Below are 18,488 nucleotides of genomic sequence, written 5' to 3'. Positions count from 1 at the left end.
ACTATATTTTCTCCCAAATATGACTACAGAATGCTGTACAATACTGCAGATGCTGGAACATTGAAATAAAATCTGAATAAAACTGCAGAAAACTTGGTATGCATCAGATTGATAACATTTTAAGAGGGCTTTTATTTCTTGTTGTCCAAGGCTTCAAAAACTGTGCAGAGAAAACCAGATACAAATTGATAACTTCTTCATAGGACGCCTCTGATGATCTGTAAGGAGTTTTCACTTGTTGCTTTAAATTTTTTGCCATCTCCTATACACATCTTTGGTGCTTAATTTTCTTAAATTTTCCTCTGAATTAATTTTCCTTTATCGACTGCTATCAGCAGTCAACATTGCTTGTATTATTTAGTCACTTCTGAAATTCACTCTTTCCAAGACCGCTCCATTAGTTCTTCCAAGCACTTGTTTGCTCATTTTTAGTTCTAATGACTAGAAGATGGACCTCCCATTAGATTTTCTCTTGGACTTGCAAAGTTCTTTGATCTCTATGGATACTGCCCTTTCACCTGACTATATCCAGTATTTTCTGCATTTATCAATACTATGCACATACCTGGTTCTTTTCTCAATTATCTTGTTGATAGCTGAATTTTAGGTTCATCAGAATCAGTTGTAGTTTACCCTATAAGCAAACAATTGTGCACACAAAAAATTGATTTTTTTTCTGCTAATTATAGCAAATATTGTTTAGAAGCTCACAACTGACCTCAATATGAGGACAATCCTAGTGTTGGAAAGTTTGTCAACTCTAATATTACTTTTGAGGATAAAATCCATTGTTTCAATACTGACAAAATATGCTAAACACTGCTAGCAATGGCTGAATTACAATAGTCTTTTAATAGTGCATTTCTGAAACATAAAATTAAAAAATCTTTTCTACAATTATTAATCTTTTCCTCCTCCTAGAGCTGATTTATGTGGATGATGGATTCATTGACAGCTTGCCAATATTGAATTAATATGTGCATATACGTAGAATTTAGGGTAAGTTCAGTTCATCTATTTTAAATATCTACTAATCCCTGAGATTATTTTTAAGACCATATTTGACATTCTGAATTGGAAAACCTGAACCTCTTCCTTGCCTTAAAGGAGATGACAGGATGAAACGCAACAGACATCTGAGCAGCAGTGACAGTTCAGACAATGAGAGTAAGTAAGCTAACGTGTTTTGACTAGTGTTGCTATGAATGTATGTTTTTCATCTGCTTAAGATTTCTTGAGATATTAAATATTTATTACGCCAGTCATGTAGTTCACCCTCTGGCTCTTGGGTGCATCTGCATTGTGAATCACTTAATGTAATTGTTCAGAAGTTGAAATGTTAAATTGGGTGATTCTGCTTTTCTGTAACTGCAAAATATTGTTAATTTTCCCAAGTATTTCCAAAAGTCCCTTGAGTACCAGTTGTGTAAAATGGGTTTTAATTGATCAAATGCTCTGGAGAAATAATGCTCAAAGGAGGATTTATGATGTTGAAAAGACAAAAAACCTTGTAGTCTCCTGTTCTTTATACAAAATCTGGTGATTGGCTTGTCTAGGCTGTGCACATCTCTTGTTGATCATCTAGGGAACGCATTTGAGAAACAACTGTCCTTGTCACAACTGTTTCCTGTCTCCTGCAGATGATCTACCCTAGACTATTAAAATGCAGTCTCTACATCTCTAAATGTCAGGCTACATCCACACCAGACCGGATAAATCCATAACCGAAGCTTTTTCTCTTTGATTTTACCCTCCGTCCACACTGAAATGGTGTTTTCCTCCCCTTTTCTAAAATGCCCTCCCGAGTGTGTAAATTTGAAAGCGGCGATTGTGCAGAGCAGTGTGGATGGGGTAACCGGAGATTTCTAAAAATGATGTCATGACGTGCCAGAACAGATGGTGGCGGCAGTATGGCATTTTATTGTTTTCTTGAACGCAACCCCCACACAACCTAACAATTTCAGAACAGACGGCAATGAGACTGAAGCCAGAAGAATTAGAAATGTACTCACCAAATACTTTGACCCATAACTTACAGAATAAATAAGTATACTCACTTTGCCCTGTTTTCTGTCCTTGCTTGTATGAAGGTGGTTTAGCTATTTATGCAAGTACTTCTCTGACAATAGATGTGTAACAGCTTACTGTAACATTGTATGGAAATACAGATAACACTGATGCAGACATGTTTTATACATTTAACAAGGTGTTTTATTAATGCAACAGAGTTAGTCAGTTTTTCAATGTTTGCCGTCAGCTGAGTCATATGGTCAGTGAACTAACTCCCTGTTGGTTGCCTCCATGCACTCCAGTATTTGTTTTTTTAAAAGTTTTAAGTCATCCTGTGTGAGAGCCAATAGCTGTCTGATGTTTGGCAATTTCCTTAAGTTTTTCTAGTCTGTAACTGCACAAACATGCACTTTTACAGTGAGATTCAACACCAAACATATCGCTTGTTTTCTGTAGATGTGTCCTGTGCATGCCCAGTAGGAGGAGGTTCGCCCAAATGCCCGTTTTAATGTGGACGGAGGTATTTTTGAAAACGCTTGGTGTGGACACCTATCATTTTTACATGAAACCAGTGTTTTCAAAATTACTCAATCTAGTGTGGATGTAGCCTCAGTCAAACCTTGACTTGACATTCAGCCCCTCCGGTCAGGACTTCCGTCTCTCCACCCCCCCCACTGCCCCTTGTTCTTTTTTCTTGGGATGTAAGTGATAATGGTAAGGCAGCATCTATGGCCTGTCTTTAGATAGGGATAGTTTATTGATCCCAAAGGAAATTACAGTGTTACAGTAGCATTACAAATGCACAGATAGAGGTGACTCTGGCCCTTCTACACAGCCTTGGTGTTGGTGCTCCACTAGCCTGTCATTCAGGTGAGCCCTCAGGTACTTGTAGCTGTGAGGGAATTGGGTCAATCAAATACTTTGGGCTTGAGTCCCATTTTAGCCCAGATCAGGTAAATGTAGCATGTTCCCTTCATGAAGAATCTTAATGATTATATTTAGTAATTAAGGAACATAATATACTAAATTAAATTTTCTAAAATTTTGCTGAATGTCTTTGTCAATATTGTTCACTACTTGATTATGTTGATTTCTGCTACAGTTTTGTGTCAGACCACCATAATTTTGCTATTCTAACACTGCAGTTGACTACTGGTTTGGGTGGGTCCACTGTCCAGTGTTCCTGAATGTCCACATATTCTCATTTTCAAGCACGATAAGTCTGCAGAATCTGGAAATCTGAGAAACACACACAAAATGCGGAGGAACTCAGTAGGCCAGGGTCTCGGCCCAAAACATTGATTGTACTCTCTTCCATAGATGCTACCTGGCCGTGCTGAGTTCTGCCAGCATTTTGTGTGTTTTGCATATATTCTCATTATTGTTTTTGTAACTTCCTGCATAGGTCCTTCAACATCATGGTCATCCCATTCCAAGTATCGAGGTGACAGGCATGCCTCAACAAGTGGAAAGAAGAAGCCTGCTGAGGTGAGTATGATTTCAGTTTGAAAAAGTCTACCTCACAAGAAGAATGTCAGTAAACATTCTTGTTTATGAAAACTAAACATTACTGGATTTTTTACTTTATGACAAATAGATTATGTACATTCCTTATTCTGTGTGTATTCCAGCTGAGACGGAGGCCTGGAGATTACTTCCTCAAGTGAAAATTACAGTTGTTTCAGAGAGTAGTTCTTCACAAGCTACTTGCAGTATATCTGTATTATTGTATTTTATTTACAGATACAGCACGGTAACAGGTCCTTCTGGTCCATCAATCCCATGCCACCCAATTACATCCATGTGCCACTTAACCTACTTGCCTGTATGTCTTTGAAATGTGGGATGAAATTGGAACACCTTGAAATCCACATGCTCACAGGGAGAATGTATGGACAGTGTCGGGAATTGCACCCAGATCGTTAGAGCTGTATTAGCATTACACTAAACTCTACACTACCATGCTGCCACGTGTTGCTGAAAGTTTTTGCAGCTTGTAAAAAGTATTTTTTCCCTTTACTTCAAAGTTCAAATCAGAAATTCAGAAAATTCCTTATGTATGAATGAAGGACAGGAGTAAGTCACTTTGCCCCTCAGGTCTCCTCTGCCATTTACCAGGAATGATTAATCTTGTAATTCCAATTTTGCATCCCTGTCCAAGTGAAGTAGTTTCTTTCATGCTTTTGCTGCTCAAGAATCTGTCCTTTCTGACCTAAAGATATTCAAAGACTGCTTTCGCCATCCCTTGAGGAGGAAAGTTTCAACGACTCAGCCTTGAATGATTAAAGAAGACCTTTGTCTCAAATGAGCCATCACTTATTTTAAAACTGACTTTTAGCTCCAGAGTCTCCCGTGAGGAAGTGTCCTGTCTATTTCTGTTCAGTAAAGACCTCTCAGGATTGTATGTTTTAGTCTAGTCATTATTCACTGTCATTCATTACAAGTTGTACAATACATGTTAATATTTTCTTTTATCTGTCTTTTCTATGTGTCACTCTTACCTGATTAACAATTAAATCAAAATTGGTACTTGGTATTGTTCTTTTTCAACATTAGGGGCATTTAAAAAAAACCTGTTTTTTTTTAAAAGGCCAGCAGTTTTAATTTATCTCTGAATTTTTTAAAAAAAAATCTATCATGTGTTTAGTGCATTTCTCTGAACTTTTATTCTGGTATTCTTCTTGGCAGAGATGGTTAGTAATAATTGAAGTAAGGTGAAATATGGGGCTATCAGGCAGGAACTTAGAAACATAAGTTGGAAAATGATGTTTTCAGGGAAAAGTACAAAAGAAATATGGCAAATGTTCAGGGGATATTTGCTTGGCGTTCTGCATAGGTATGTTCCAATGAGACAGGGAAAGGATGGTAGGATACAGAAACTGTGGTGTACAAAGGCTGTTGTAAATCTAGTCAAAGAAAAGAAGAGCTTATGAAAGGTTCAAAAAACTTGGTAATGATAGAGATCTAGAAGATTATAAGGCTAATATGAAGGAGTTTAAGAATGAAGTTAGGAGAGCCAGAAGGGGCCATAAGAAGCCCTTAGTAGAGAGGATTAAGGAAAACCCCAAGGCATTCTGCAAGTGTGTGAAGAGCAAGGGGATAAGACGAGAGAATAGGACTAAAGAAGTGTGACAGTGGAAAAGTATGTATGGAACTGGAGGAGATAGCAGAGATACTTAATACTTTGCTCTAGTATTAACTATGGAAAAGGATATCATTTGATAAGGTATCCCATGCAAGGCTTATTGAGAAAGTAAGGAGGCATGGGATCCAAGGGGACATTGCTTTATGGATCCAGAACTGGCTTGTCTACAGAAGGCAAAGAGTGGTTGTAGACGGGTCATATTCTGCATGGAGATTGGTGACCAGTGGTGTGCCTCAGGGATCTGAACTGGGTCCCCTACTTTTTGTGATTTTTATAGATGCCCTGGATGAGGAAGTGGAGGGATGGGTTAGTAAATTTGCTGATGACACAAAGGCATGCTCAGAACTCTCTCCCATCACATTTTTACATGTCATATCACCATATATAGGACCCTGGTCAGACCCCATTTGGAGTATGGTGCTCAATTCTGGTCGCCTGACTACAGGAAGGACATGAAAACCATAGGAAGGATGCAGAGGAGATTTACGAGGATGTTTCCTGGTTTGGGGAGCATGCCTTATGAGAATAAGTTGAGTGAATTTGGCTTTTCTCCTTGGAGTTACGGAGGATGAGAGGTGACCTAATAGAGGTGTACAAGATAATGAGAGGCATTGATCGTGTGGACAATCAGAGGCTTTTTCCCAGGACAGAAATGGCTAGCATGAGGGCACAGTTTTAAGGTGCTGGAGTTTAGGTACAGAGGAGATGTCGGGTAAGCTTTTTACTCGGAGACTGGTGAGTGAGTGGAATGGGCTGCCGGCAGTGGTGGTGGAGGTGGAAACGATAGGGTCTTTTAAGAGACTCCTGGATAGGTACGTGGAGCTTAGAACTACCTAGGCTTACCCATGACCCTCTATTTTTCTAAGGTAAAGACATATTCGGCACAGCTTTGTGGGCTGAAGGGCCTGTATCTTGCTGTAGGTTTTCTATGTTTCTATAATCTCCAGTTCCTCCATTTTATTTAATCACTAGATAATCTGCTGGAGCTCTCTTGGACAGTACCTTTCTGTTGCCTAGCTGTGAGGAACTGTGGATTTGAACCACCATGGATTTTGCCTTGGAGTAATACAGTGCATGACCACTCAAATGTGTCGTGGACACCTTCTTTAATGTTCATTTAAATATTTAAGTTTGATTTTATAGGTATTCAGGAAGGATCTCATCAGTGCCATGAAAATTCCAGATTCCCACCATGTGAACCCGGATGAATACTATCTTTTGGCTGATCAATGGAAACAGGAGTGGGAAAAGGGAGTACAGGTTCCAGCCAGTCCAGAAACAATTCCAAGTTCATCTGTCAGGTAAATGATGTTTTGCAAAATAAATGCATCTTTCCACTTGATTATTGCCAAATGTTAAAATATATCTTAGAACATCGTTATCATTCTTTTTATAAGTAACCCCTGTGATATGAGAGTTGGGGGGGTAGGGGTGGGTTGAATTGAGAAAGAAGCTTGTTTAGTATTTATATCTGCAGCCATTAAGAAAGGGGATTGAAAAAAATTAATTTTTTTATTTTTTTCACCAAGTTGTATTAGAGCAACTGTATTTCTACTTTTTTGAGAAATAACTTGTGAATTCTGTAAGGGCAAACTTTTGCTAAATTTCTATATGTTGGGGTTGCTTATTTACTGTCCAGTTCCTTTGATCAACTCTATTAAAATTATTCATTGTGCTGACTGTAAGTATTCAGCAACTTGCAGGTTATCAACTGAGAGGATTAGAAATTGGGGGTGATGATAATGTAGCGCTTGTTTCAAGAACTGTGCTCCACTGTTCATTGAGATTACAGCTAATGTTGGCCATTTTTTTTAACCTAATTTTTTTATAAGCCTTGGCTCAAGTGTAGGGCAAAAAAGTAATTATTGGCTTCTGCATGAAACATCTTTACTGACTAAGCAACCATAGGTGCTGAGAATTCCAAAAATTCATAACCATTTTGAGAGAGGAAAAAGCCTATACACATTCCCAATGTAAATAAGTAATCCATATTCTGCAACTATTCTAAAATAATCTCAATCTTTTGTACTAATGTTTTTTGGTGTGAAGTTTAAATGAGCTGACAATACTTTCATTGAGTTAATTGTAGCCCTGCATCTGTCTTCTGCGTTTGGCTGTTTTAGGGTTATTTTAGAAAAAGTGAAGGACATTTTATTTACTAAGCCACGGAAGTATATTCGATGCTCCAGCACAGAGTCCACAGATCCTGGATATGTTAATATGTTGGAACTTGCAGACAGTGTATGCCGCTATGACTTGGATGATATGGACATTTATTGGTTGCAAGCAGCAAATGAAGAACTGAGGGAAATGGGTAAGTCAGGGTTATTTTGTGCAGTATTCCAAATGCTCTTTACTGAATGAGCAATAATCTGTGTGAATAATCCAGCATTTAATTGGAATGATTTGTGGCAAATCCAAGCAAAATTTAATTTGAAAATTGAAGCTATTAATTTGTCCCGAAATTGCAGGATGTGGTATTATGATACTTTAAAGCTACATTGCATCTATTTTTGTGTATAGTAAGTAGTGTTAATTGTTGTCAATCTTTTTGTTCAACTAAGCATGACCTACAGAAAGCCTTGCAACAGAATATAAATTCACTCATGATGGATAAACAAATATAGCTTTTTGTTTATTTTTCAGTTGATGCTCTGTATTCATTGCAAGGTTTATGCTTTTTTATATGTAATATGATTCAATAGAGCATGGTAGTAATTTGGAAAACATAATTCAAGGAAAGATCATTATTGTTCCCACTTGAATTTTGGTGTTTGGCTGGAGTGAGGAAAATGAGGAACTGGGTTTGAAGCACATTCTTTCCCTACAAAACTGGAACCAGTATCATTTTGTTAACTTCATTGTAGAGGTAGATTTTGGTGAATGATGAGGCAATTGCATATTAGAACATTTGAACCATTTTGAAAACCAAAAAAATCAGTTGCTGCTGTTTACAACAATTTAAAATCGTAAGTTTTAAGTGGCTTCTTGTTGCTGAGCAAACTAGAAAAAACTGAACTGAATGATGAATTAGGGTTTTTTTTAAAATCTTAACTTTTTAAATTCAGGCTGCAGTTTGATTCCTGAAAACACTATGGAGAGAACTATTGAAGCACTGGAACGTCATTGCTATGAAAATATGAACCATGCCATAGAGACTGAGGAAGGGCTTGGGATTGAGTATGATGAAGATGTTATCTGTGATGTATGTCGTTCTCCTGATAGTGAAGAAGGAAATGAGATGGTCTTCTGTGACAGGTGTAATATCTGTGTCCATCAAGTAAGAGATGTATTTAATCAAAGTATAAATAATGAATAATTCAAATTCTAGTGGATTTTTTTATGTCATTGTCAAAGAGCAAAACAGTACAAAAAAATCATATTTGCTAAACTAATGTAAAATACCCGCCTTGTGTTTAAATAATACTGATTTAAAACATTGATGTTTAGAGTTAAATCCATATGAAATGTTTAGCTTTGTATCTAAAAGAATGTAGACTTTATATTGTATCTTTGACTACATGATATAGTTACATGGTTAGTTGTGAGTAATGAATGAAGAGATCACCGTTTCATACAAAAAGGTTTCAGAAATATAATAAGTAGATAATTTAAAACAAAACACGCAAAATGCTGGAGGAATTCAGCAGGTCAGGCAGCATGTATGGATACGACCTGACCTGCCAAGTTCCTCCAGCTTTTTGTGCATTACTTTTGTCAAAACCAAATTAATTTACTTCAGTGAACTAAATTTGCTACTCTTATGTGGTATGCAAGTCTAACTCCAATTCCACATTATCCTGACCACTTAAAACTGCCTTTGCCATGTGCTGGTAAACTGTTGTCTTACATTAGACTAATGGTGACCAAGATTGGGCAATAAATGCTGGGTTAGCTAGTAATGTCAGCAACCCAGAAATAAAGAAAATACATGTAACTCCACCTCCAGGATTTTACAGTGGGAACTTGAAACTTTTAAATTATCAACAAACATGCAACAGGCTGAAGATGCTGGAAATCCAGAGCAGCAACACACAAAATGCTGGAGGAACTCATCAGGTCAAGCAGCATCTATGGAAAAGAATACGCAGTCAATGCTTTGGGCTGAGACCCTTCTGGACTGAGAAGGAAGGGGGAACATGCCAGAGTAAAAAGGTGTGGGCGGGAGGGGAAAGGGGCTAGCTGGAAGGTGATAGGTGAAGCCAGGTGAGTGGGAAAGGGCAAGGGCTGAAGAAGAAATCATCTAATAGAGCAGAGTGGACCAAAGGATGAAAAAGGATGTTGGCGGGGTGGGGGAACACAGGGGGAAGTAATAGGCAGGTGAGAAGAAGTGAAAGGTCAGAGTGGGGAACAGGCGAGAGAGGAGGGGGGAAGTGTGTTCACCAGAAGGAGAAATCTATATTCATACCATCATAATGGAGGGTACCAAGACAGAATATAAGGTGTTGCTCCTCCACACGGAGCATGGCCTCATCTTGGCATGAGGAGGCCATGAGTTGACACATTGGAACAGGAATGGGAGTTGGAATTAAAATGTTTGGCTACCTACTGATCTTTGTCCCATGGTCCACTCTCTTCTGTCAGATTCATTTGCTTCAGTTCTATTAACAGGCTAGGGTTAGTAAGCCGTTGGCATGGGAAGTGTGGTGATGCTTATGGACTGCCCCCAGTACATCCTTAGACTGTGATTATGGATGCAAACAGTGCATTTCACTATGTCTTGATGTACATGTGACAAATAAAGCTCATCTTTGATCATATATAAATAATTCCTAAAGAGGTTGGTGTGCTAAATATTTCCTGCTGGATTAACTTGCCCACAGAAGATCTTGATTCCTTATCCCAGTAATCTTATTGCCAGCAGTCACCTATGAATTTTTCTTGTCTCTGTAATGTTCATTTCTCTTTATTGTTTAAAAAAAAATCAATAAAATTAAGATTCATACAATTTACTGTTATCGGCAATGTCTTGGGATGAATAATCTAACTGGTGGTTTAATTGTACTTGCCCTGCATTCATTATTGGTATCAAAATGTTGCAGGAGGTTAGATTTTATCTGACACCTCACAGTTGTTCTTAATACTTGATATCCTGGAGAGAGCTAGAGCTCAGACCTATAATTACAGTGTATTTTTAACACATCTGTCCTTAATCTTTCAAATCTTACAAGTTCCAAACATGTTTATCTTTCAACCAACAGTAAAGCCGTACCTTCCATTGTATCTGTTGATGAGTGATGTAAAGTTGGTGCTTTTGCTTGCAAGTTCATTTGGCGTGATTAGCCCAAATCTTGAATGGGTCTGTTTTAATTTTCACAGAAGCAACAAAACTTAAAATATGGTGCATTCACAAGAACTTTTCCTGTGTCATGCGTTCATGGGACAGTGCTTCCTGTGAATGCACTTTACAGGGAAGTGCATTGGGGTATTGAAATAAAGAGGATTTAGAATAGATGACCCGATGCTCAGTTGAAGAGGCAGGTTTTTTTGGAAGCAACCTTATACATACAAGTGGGAGGAAGAGACAGGACTCGGAGTGAAATGCCAGAGATTGTGTACTTGGCAGCTAAAATCATAGCCAACATGGTTGAAATGTTTTGAATAGAGGAATATATTAGAGATCAGGATTGGCAAAGATCTTATATTTTAAGTTGTGTTTTGAAGCAGTATCCAGCTTATGCAAAGTTAATTTTAATTCACTACTTTCACATTTTCCATTACATTTAGGCTTGCTATGGGATTCTAAAAGTGCCTGAAGGGAGCTGGTTGTGTCGTACTTGTGTCCTTGGAATTTATCCGCAGTGTCTTTTGTGTCCGAAGCAAGGTGGAGCAATGAAAGCCACACGTGCTGGAACCAAGTGGGCACACGTTAGCTGTGCCTTGTGGATTCCTGAGGTAAATGGAGTTTTGGAAGTGTTTTGATAGAAATCTCTTTGTTGTCTGACATATCAAAAGTGATTACTTTGGAAGAGAATATGTAAAATGGACCATGACCCACTGAAGTGCAAGTAGAGTAAGACAAAGTAGTTAAGTAAAGCTTGATGAAGGAGTATGTTAACGCAGGATGGTTTGAAAATGAAGTATTATGACTAGTTCTGAAATAGACTTATCCTTTATTTCATTGACCTAGAATTTATTTGGTCTCTAAAGGTTGCAAAATGCACTCATCCAGAAATTCAGTTTTATAGTGCAAGTTTCTAACATGTAATTAATTTCTAGTATACTGTAATAAATGGTTTTGTAATCATGCAGAATGCATCATAAGATTTGTTTTGCTGCTTGTAACATACTAGCACTTGAAACAAGCAGTGTATACAGACCATTCCAATACTTATGAAATCCCCAGTTGGTTGTTGCTTGTGAAATTGAATTATGCAATTAAATAACCCTTTGTATCTAATACACAACAAAAGTCTTAACAGCAAGGGCAAGCCTTAGATCTATACTATTTAAAGGGATAATCTATTATTTGTAGGTTGATTGACCCACACAACTATTTAGAAACTGCTTCTTCACCTCTGCCACAAAATTCCTGAAATGATTCCTAAACACTACCTCATATTTTGCAACATTTATTTTTATTTTATTTATTTAGGCCCTTTGAGTCACGCTGCCCCAGCAACCCCACAATCCCGATTAACCTGAGCCAATGGGACAATTTACAATGACCATTTAACTTGCCTGCTAGGTCTTTGGACTGTGGGAGGAAACTGGAGCACCTGGGGAAAACCCAGACATTCCATAGTGAGAGCATACAGAGCCTCCTTAAGAAATGGTGCCATAATAGAATTCCAACCCACAGAATGCACCCAAAACTTCTTTTTTTGTAATTGTACTGCTGCCCAAAAGAAGCAAATTTCACATAATCTAAGTTGATAATATATCTGATTATTTGGGATATGAGTTGAAGGAGAGCATTAGATGACATTATAAATAATACAGCACAGAAGTGGGCCCTTTGGCTCAACTGACTGCTACTGACAAAAACTTCTGAAAGTTCAAGATGTGATGTACATTGCTTGTGGTGTGAGACCAAAGTGTGTTTAAATGAGTATCTGAAATGAGAGAGTTTGGGCATTGTGAGAGGAGGATGAATATCAATAGAACATCTTTTGATCCATCTAGACTATGGGTTCCGAACTTTTTTTATGCCATGAACCAATACCATTAAGCAAGAGGGTCCATGGATCCCAGGTTGGGAACCCCTGACCTGGACAAAAAAAATACAGAAGAAATTTTGTAATTGGGGCTGGGTATGTAAAGAGGATTAGAGAGAGAATCTTTGGTCATCCCTGATGCACTGGTCAGTGGCTTTGGCTGTTGAGTTATGTTTCTTGGCACACCCTTCTGGTTTTTTTTCATAAAAAGAAAAGAGCTCTGTCTATCAGCATGATTTAGGGATTTCTTCCATTCTGCTGTTGCATTCAGTGAATGTGAGCTCACTCTCTCTGCAGGAGGAGAGGTATTTAGTTGGAATGTTAAAAAGCTATAAACATGTAACGTACTTGTGTTGTAGAAATGGTGAGTGTGATATGATTTATTGCTGTTTCTATAAATCTTGATTATACTTGAGATTTTTTTGAGCTTTGGAACACCTGATACCAAGTCCTTTGGCATTGCTACAGGCATTGATTTCTCTGACCACTACCTGACAGTGGTATGTAGAAACTTTTTGAAGGTGTCCATCTTCTCCCCAGGGTTCTCTCAGTTTCTTTCCCCCAAGCCTCCCAACCTCTGCAGTGATTTCTGGGAGTGGACACCTTCCACACACTTCCCCCTCTTCTTCTTCTCTCCCCCCCCCCCCCCCACACACATTTTTTCTTTAAAAGAAGGTACAGATATTGTGGGAGGATGAGCTGCCGGAGGTCATGATCCATGACGTGGGTAGGATGGGTGATGAGATCCTGCAAAGTGTGCTCAGGGAGCTGGGTGCTAAGTTAAAGGACAGGATCTCTAGGGTTGTGATTTCAGGACTGCTACTCATGCCACACACAAAAGTGAGGCCAGAACTAGGAAGATTATATAGTTTTACATGTGACTAAGGAGTTGGTCCAGGAGGGAAGGCTTCTGATGTTTGGATCATTGGTCTCTCTTCCAGGGAGCTGTATGGAAGGAATGGTTTTTACCTGAACTGGAGGGGTGTTAGTATCCTTTGTTTGCGAATGCTACACAGGGGTGGTGTTGGGGGGAGGAGGTGTTGTTAAACTAGAGTTGCGCAGAGATGAAAACCAGTGTGCCAGAATGGATATTGGAGTGGTTGTGGAGAAGGATGTTGTTAAGCCTAAACACAAAGTCAGGAATCGAAATTTTTTTTGTGTATTTTTAAAAAACTTTTTTATTGTATTTCAAGTAGTTACAAAATAAAAGTAGAGAAAAAAAATGTATATTACCCATCCCCCCTCCCCTTAACCCCTCCCCCCTAGCATCCCTATAGAGAAAAAAAGAAAGAAAAAAAAACGAGTGCCTGGATATTGGAAGATCCCCACATGGTCCATGGAGTTCGTAATAACTTTAATATATATATTTATTTATTTCCCCAAATAACCAATTATTTCATCTTCGGAGCACCTATATATTTAATCCTGTCTTTTGTAAATAAGGGCGCCAAATTTTCAAAAATGTTTCATATTTATCTCTTAAATTATAAGTAATTTTTTCAAGTGGAATACAGCTATAAATTTCTTTCTTCCAACGATCTATACTTAAATATGTATCTGATTTCCAAGTAACTGCAATAGCCTTTTTGGCTACTGCCAATGCAATTTTTATAAATTCTTTCTGATATTTATTCAATTTGGGTATCGGTTTTATCCCTTCAATATCACCTAGTAAAAATTCCTTTGAGGAATTGAAATGTTGAGCATGGTGAATTTACGTTCTGAGCTGGATATATTTAAATGCAAGGAGTATTGTAGGAAAGGTGGATGAGCTTGGGGCATGGAATAACAAGTGAAATTATGACATTGTAGCCATTAATGAGACTTGGTTGCTGAAGGGGCAGGACAGGCAGCTCCATGTTCCAATGGGTTCCTGCTTTAGAAGTGATGAAGCTGGAAGGATTAAAGGGGGAGTGGTGGCATTACTAGTGAAGGAAAATGTCATAGCATTGCTGTCATGACAGTTTGGAGAGTTCTGCTAGTGAGGCTTTATGGGTAGAAGACAATAGGACAATTAGACATGGGAGCAGAATTAGGCCATTCAGTCCATCGGGTCTGCTCCACCATATCATCATGGCTGATCCCAGATCCCACTCAACCTTATACACCTGTCTTTTTACCATAACATTTGATGCCCTGACTGATCAGGAAACTATCAACTTCTGCCTTAAATATACCCACAGACTTGGCCTCCACCGCAGTTTGTAGCAGAGCATTTCATAGATTTACTATTCTCTGGCTAAAAAAAATCTTCCTTACCTGTGTTTTAAAGGGTCCCCCCTCAATTTTAAGGCTGTGCCCTCTAGTTCCGGATACCCCCACCATAGGAAACATCCATCTTATCTAGTCTTTTCAAAATTTGGTAGGTTTCAATGAGAACTCCTCTTCCTTACGCGCACACATGCACTCACGTGTGCATGCGCACACACATTCTTCTAAATTCCAGTGAGTACAAGCCCAAGTTGCCAACCACTGCCCATATGTTGACCTCTTCATTCCTGGAATCATCCTTGTGAACCTCTTCTGGACTCTCTACAAAGATAACACATGCTGAGATATGGTGCCCAAAACAGTGGACGATACAGTGTGGGCTGACTGGTGTCTTGTAAATGCTCAGCATTAACTCCTTTCTTTTATATTCTATTCCCTTTCAAATAGATGTCAACATTGCATTTGCCTTCATTATCACAGACTCAACCTGTCAATGAACCTCAGAGTTTTGCATGAGGACTCCTAAGTCCCTCTGCACCTCTGATGTTTGAACCCTCTCTCCATTTAGATTATAGTCAGCACAATTATTTATTTTACCAAAATGCATTGTCATACATTTTCCAACACTGCAGAACTGAGGAATAAGAAAGCTGCGACCATGTTAATGGGCTTGTTACAGACCACCCAACAGACTGCAGGATTTAGTGGAGCAAATTTGTAGAGAGATCGCAGACTAGTGCAAGAAACATAAGGTTGTGACAGGTGATTTTAATTTTCCACATATTAACTGGGAGTCCCATACTGGTAAAGGGGTGGTTGGGAAAGAGTTTGTCAAATGTGTTCAGTAAAGTTTCCTTAATAAATACTTAGAAGTCCCAACTAGAGAGAGTGTGATACTAGATCTCCTACTAAGGAATGAGACAGGACAGGTAACAGAAGTTTGTGTAGGGGAACACTTTGCATCTATTTAGATTCATGCTAATTATGGCAAAGCACAGTCTGGTCGTCTGGTTGAGATTCTAAATTGGAGAAGCGCCAAACTTTATGGTAACACAAAAGATCTGGCAAATGTGGATTGGGACAGGTTTTCTGGCAAAGGTGTGCTTGGTAAGTGGGGGGCCTTAAAAGTGAAATTTTTGTGAGTACAGAGTTTGTATGTTCCTGTCAGAATAAAAGGGTTAGGGACCTTAGGTTTTCAAGAGAATTGAGGCCCTGGTTAAGAAAAAGGATGTGCATAGCAGGTATAGGCAGATGGGAACAAATGAAGTACTAAATGAGTATTAAACAAAAATGCAAGTGAAAGCTTAAGTAAATCAGAAGGACTAAAACAAGGCATGAGGTTGCTCTTGTAGACAAGGTGAAGGCTTTTGCAGATGTGTTTAAAAACAAAGGGATAGTGAGAGACAAAATTTGGTCCTGGAAGATCAGAGTGTTAATCTATTCGTGGAGCAGAAAGAAACTGGAGAGATCTTGAATAGATTTTTTTGCATCTGTATTCACTTGGGAGTTGAACACAGATTCTGTAGATGTGAGGCCATGCACCCTACACAGATTAAAGAGGAGGTGTTTGTTATCTTGAGACAAATTAGGGTTGATGAATCTACAGGGCCTGACAATGTCCTTGGACTGTGGGAGGTTAGAGCAGGGGTACACATGTTTCAAGCATGTATTTAAAATATCTTTAGCCACAGGTAAGGTGCAGCAAAATTGGAGGATAGCTAATGTTGTTCTGTTGTTTAAGAAAGGCTCTGGTAGGAATATGCCAAGAAATTTATAGGAAGGTGAGTTAGACATCAGTAGTGGGAAATTTATTGGAAGGTTTTCTAAGGGACCGGATATATCAGTATTTGTATAGACGGAACTGATCAGGGATTTGTGCAAATAAGTTGTGTTTTTTGAGGAAGTTATCAGGAGTTGATGAAAGCAAGGCAGTAGATGTTGTCTACATGGACATTACCAAGGCATTTGACAAGGTCCTGCATAGGAGATTGGTCAAGAAGGTTCAGTCGTTTGGCATTCAAGATGTGGTAGTAAATTGTAGTAAATATTGGCTTTGAGGAAGAAATCAGGCTGTGGTTGCAGATGGTTGTCTCTGACTGTAGATCTGTGATTAATGGTTTGCCATAGGCATTGGTGTTGTTGTTTGTTATGTATATCAATGATCTGGATGATAATGTGGTAAACTGGGTTAGTAAATTTGTGTAGACACCAAGGCTAGGTTGTAGTGAGGAAGTCTGTCAAAGCTTGCAGAGGGAAATGGACCAGCTGGAAAAATGGGCTGAAAAATGGCAGATGGAATTTAGTGCAGACAAGTATGAGATGTTGCATTTTGGAAGTGCCAACCAGGGAAGGTCTGAAACGGAGAGCGGTGGGCCACTGAGGAGTGTGATAGAACAGAAGGAACTGGGAATACAGATCCATAATTCCTTAAAGGTGATGTCACAAGGTAGATAAGGTTGTAAAGAAAGCTTATGGCACATTGGCCTTCATAAGTTAATGTATTGAGTACAGGAGTTTGGATGTTGAAATTGCATAAAACATTGGTGAGGCCTAATTTAGTGCATTGTATCCAGTTTTGGTCACCTTCCTACAGGAAATGTGTAAATAAGATTGAAAGAGTGCAAAGAAAGATAAGAATATTGCTGGGACTTGAGGACCCGAGTTGTAAGAGGTATGGATAGGGTAAGTGCAAGCAGGTTTTTTTTTCCACTGAAGTTGGTGAGACGAAACCTCAAGGTCATGGATTAAGGGTGACAGGTGAAATGTTTGAGGGGAACATGGAGAAGTCCTTCACTAAGAAAGTTGTGAGTGTGGACCAAGCTGCCAGTACAAGTGGTGGATGCGGGATCAATTTCAACATTTAAGTGAAATTTGTATAGCTACATGGATGGGTGTGGTGTGGAGGGCTATGGTCCAGATTCGGGTCAATGGGCTAGATTAATGGTTTGGCACAGACTAGTTGAGGTTAAAGGCCTATTTCTGTGCTGTAATGTCAGTTGCAGCTCAGTTTTCAGCAAGGGTTTTGAATCTTTCAGATATTTTGTACTTGCACTGATCCCTGTAAAGTGCTCAATGTAAGCAGGAAAATCATGTATGAAAGGCATAAAGCAGACTGAGTCAAGTCACTATTATTGTCATTTTGACCATAACTGCTGGTACAGTATATAGTAAAAATCAGACAACGTTTTTCAGGACCATGGTGTTACATGACACAGTACAAAAAACTAGACAGAACTATGGGAAAAAAAAACAACACGTAGAAAGCTACACTAGACTACAGCCCTACACAGGACTGCATAAAGTGCACAAAAACAGTGCAGGCGTTACAACAAATAATAAACAGGACAATAGGGCAAGTTGTCAGTCTGGGCTCTGGGTATTGAGGAGTCTGATAGCTTGGGGGAAGAAACTGTTACATATTCTGGTCGTGAGAGCCCGAATGCTTCGGAGCCTTTTCCCAGACGGCTGTCTCTTTACTGTGGATTTTTAGCTCTTGATGGGCTCTTGATATCTAAAATTTCTATATTGCTGTTCTCATGCACTTCATTCTCCTAATCCATTGTTGTTACTGCAGCTTGGTTACCCTTTCAGAAGGGCTAATTAAACAATAGAAAAATAACACATCTCCTGCCTTTCTCTGCTGGTCCTGATTTCCTAACATTGGAAAGCCTGGACTTAATTCCTCTCACGAATGGGTTGAATTCTAAAGAGAAGTTTCCGTCCTATTTGAATCTGAATCGTAGTTGATAGTTATGTTAAACACTACCCATTTAGGATGAAAGATTTGATTGACCCTTTTGGGTACTTTGCAGATTTTTAAAAATTGTGCTGATGCGCTGGAGGCACTCACTTCAGCTCATATTTTAAACTGCTGCAGAAGAAGGAAACTGCTGATATGGGAAATTTGTGATTAATGGTGCTATTGTGAGATTTGACTAGAGAGAGAGAGAAAGTTAATCAAGTGA

General features: G+C 38.8%; 1 protein-coding gene across 1 annotated transcript in view; it reads left to right on the top strand.

The window, feature by feature from the left end:
* jade3 (jade family PHD finger 3) overlaps positions 1–18,488 on the top strand; it is a 52,510-nt gene that overhangs the window by 19,828 nt on the left and 14,194 nt on the right. The window contains exons 2-8 of the mRNA XM_059963824.1: positions 922–999; positions 1,108–1,167; positions 3,416–3,498; positions 6,299–6,456; positions 7,279–7,469; positions 8,224–8,435; positions 10,883–11,050. Of these exons, the coding sequence (XP_059819807.1) occupies positions 1,119–1,167; positions 3,416–3,498; positions 6,299–6,456; positions 7,279–7,469; positions 8,224–8,435; positions 10,883–11,050 (861 nt within the window). The 5' untranslated portion in view covers positions 922–999; positions 1,108–1,118. The remainder of the gene's footprint in view (positions 1–921; positions 1,000–1,107; positions 1,168–3,415; positions 3,499–6,298; positions 6,457–7,278; positions 7,470–8,223; positions 8,436–10,882; positions 11,051–18,488) is intronic.

The sequence above is a fragment of the Hypanus sabinus genome, chromosome 3, assembly GCF_030144855.1.
Source record: "Hypanus sabinus isolate sHypSab1 chromosome 3, sHypSab1.hap1, whole genome shotgun sequence".
NCBI lineage: Eukaryota > Metazoa > Chordata > Chondrichthyes > Myliobatiformes > Dasyatidae > Hypanus > Hypanus sabinus.
This window is presented reverse-complemented; position numbering and strand designations above follow the sequence as displayed.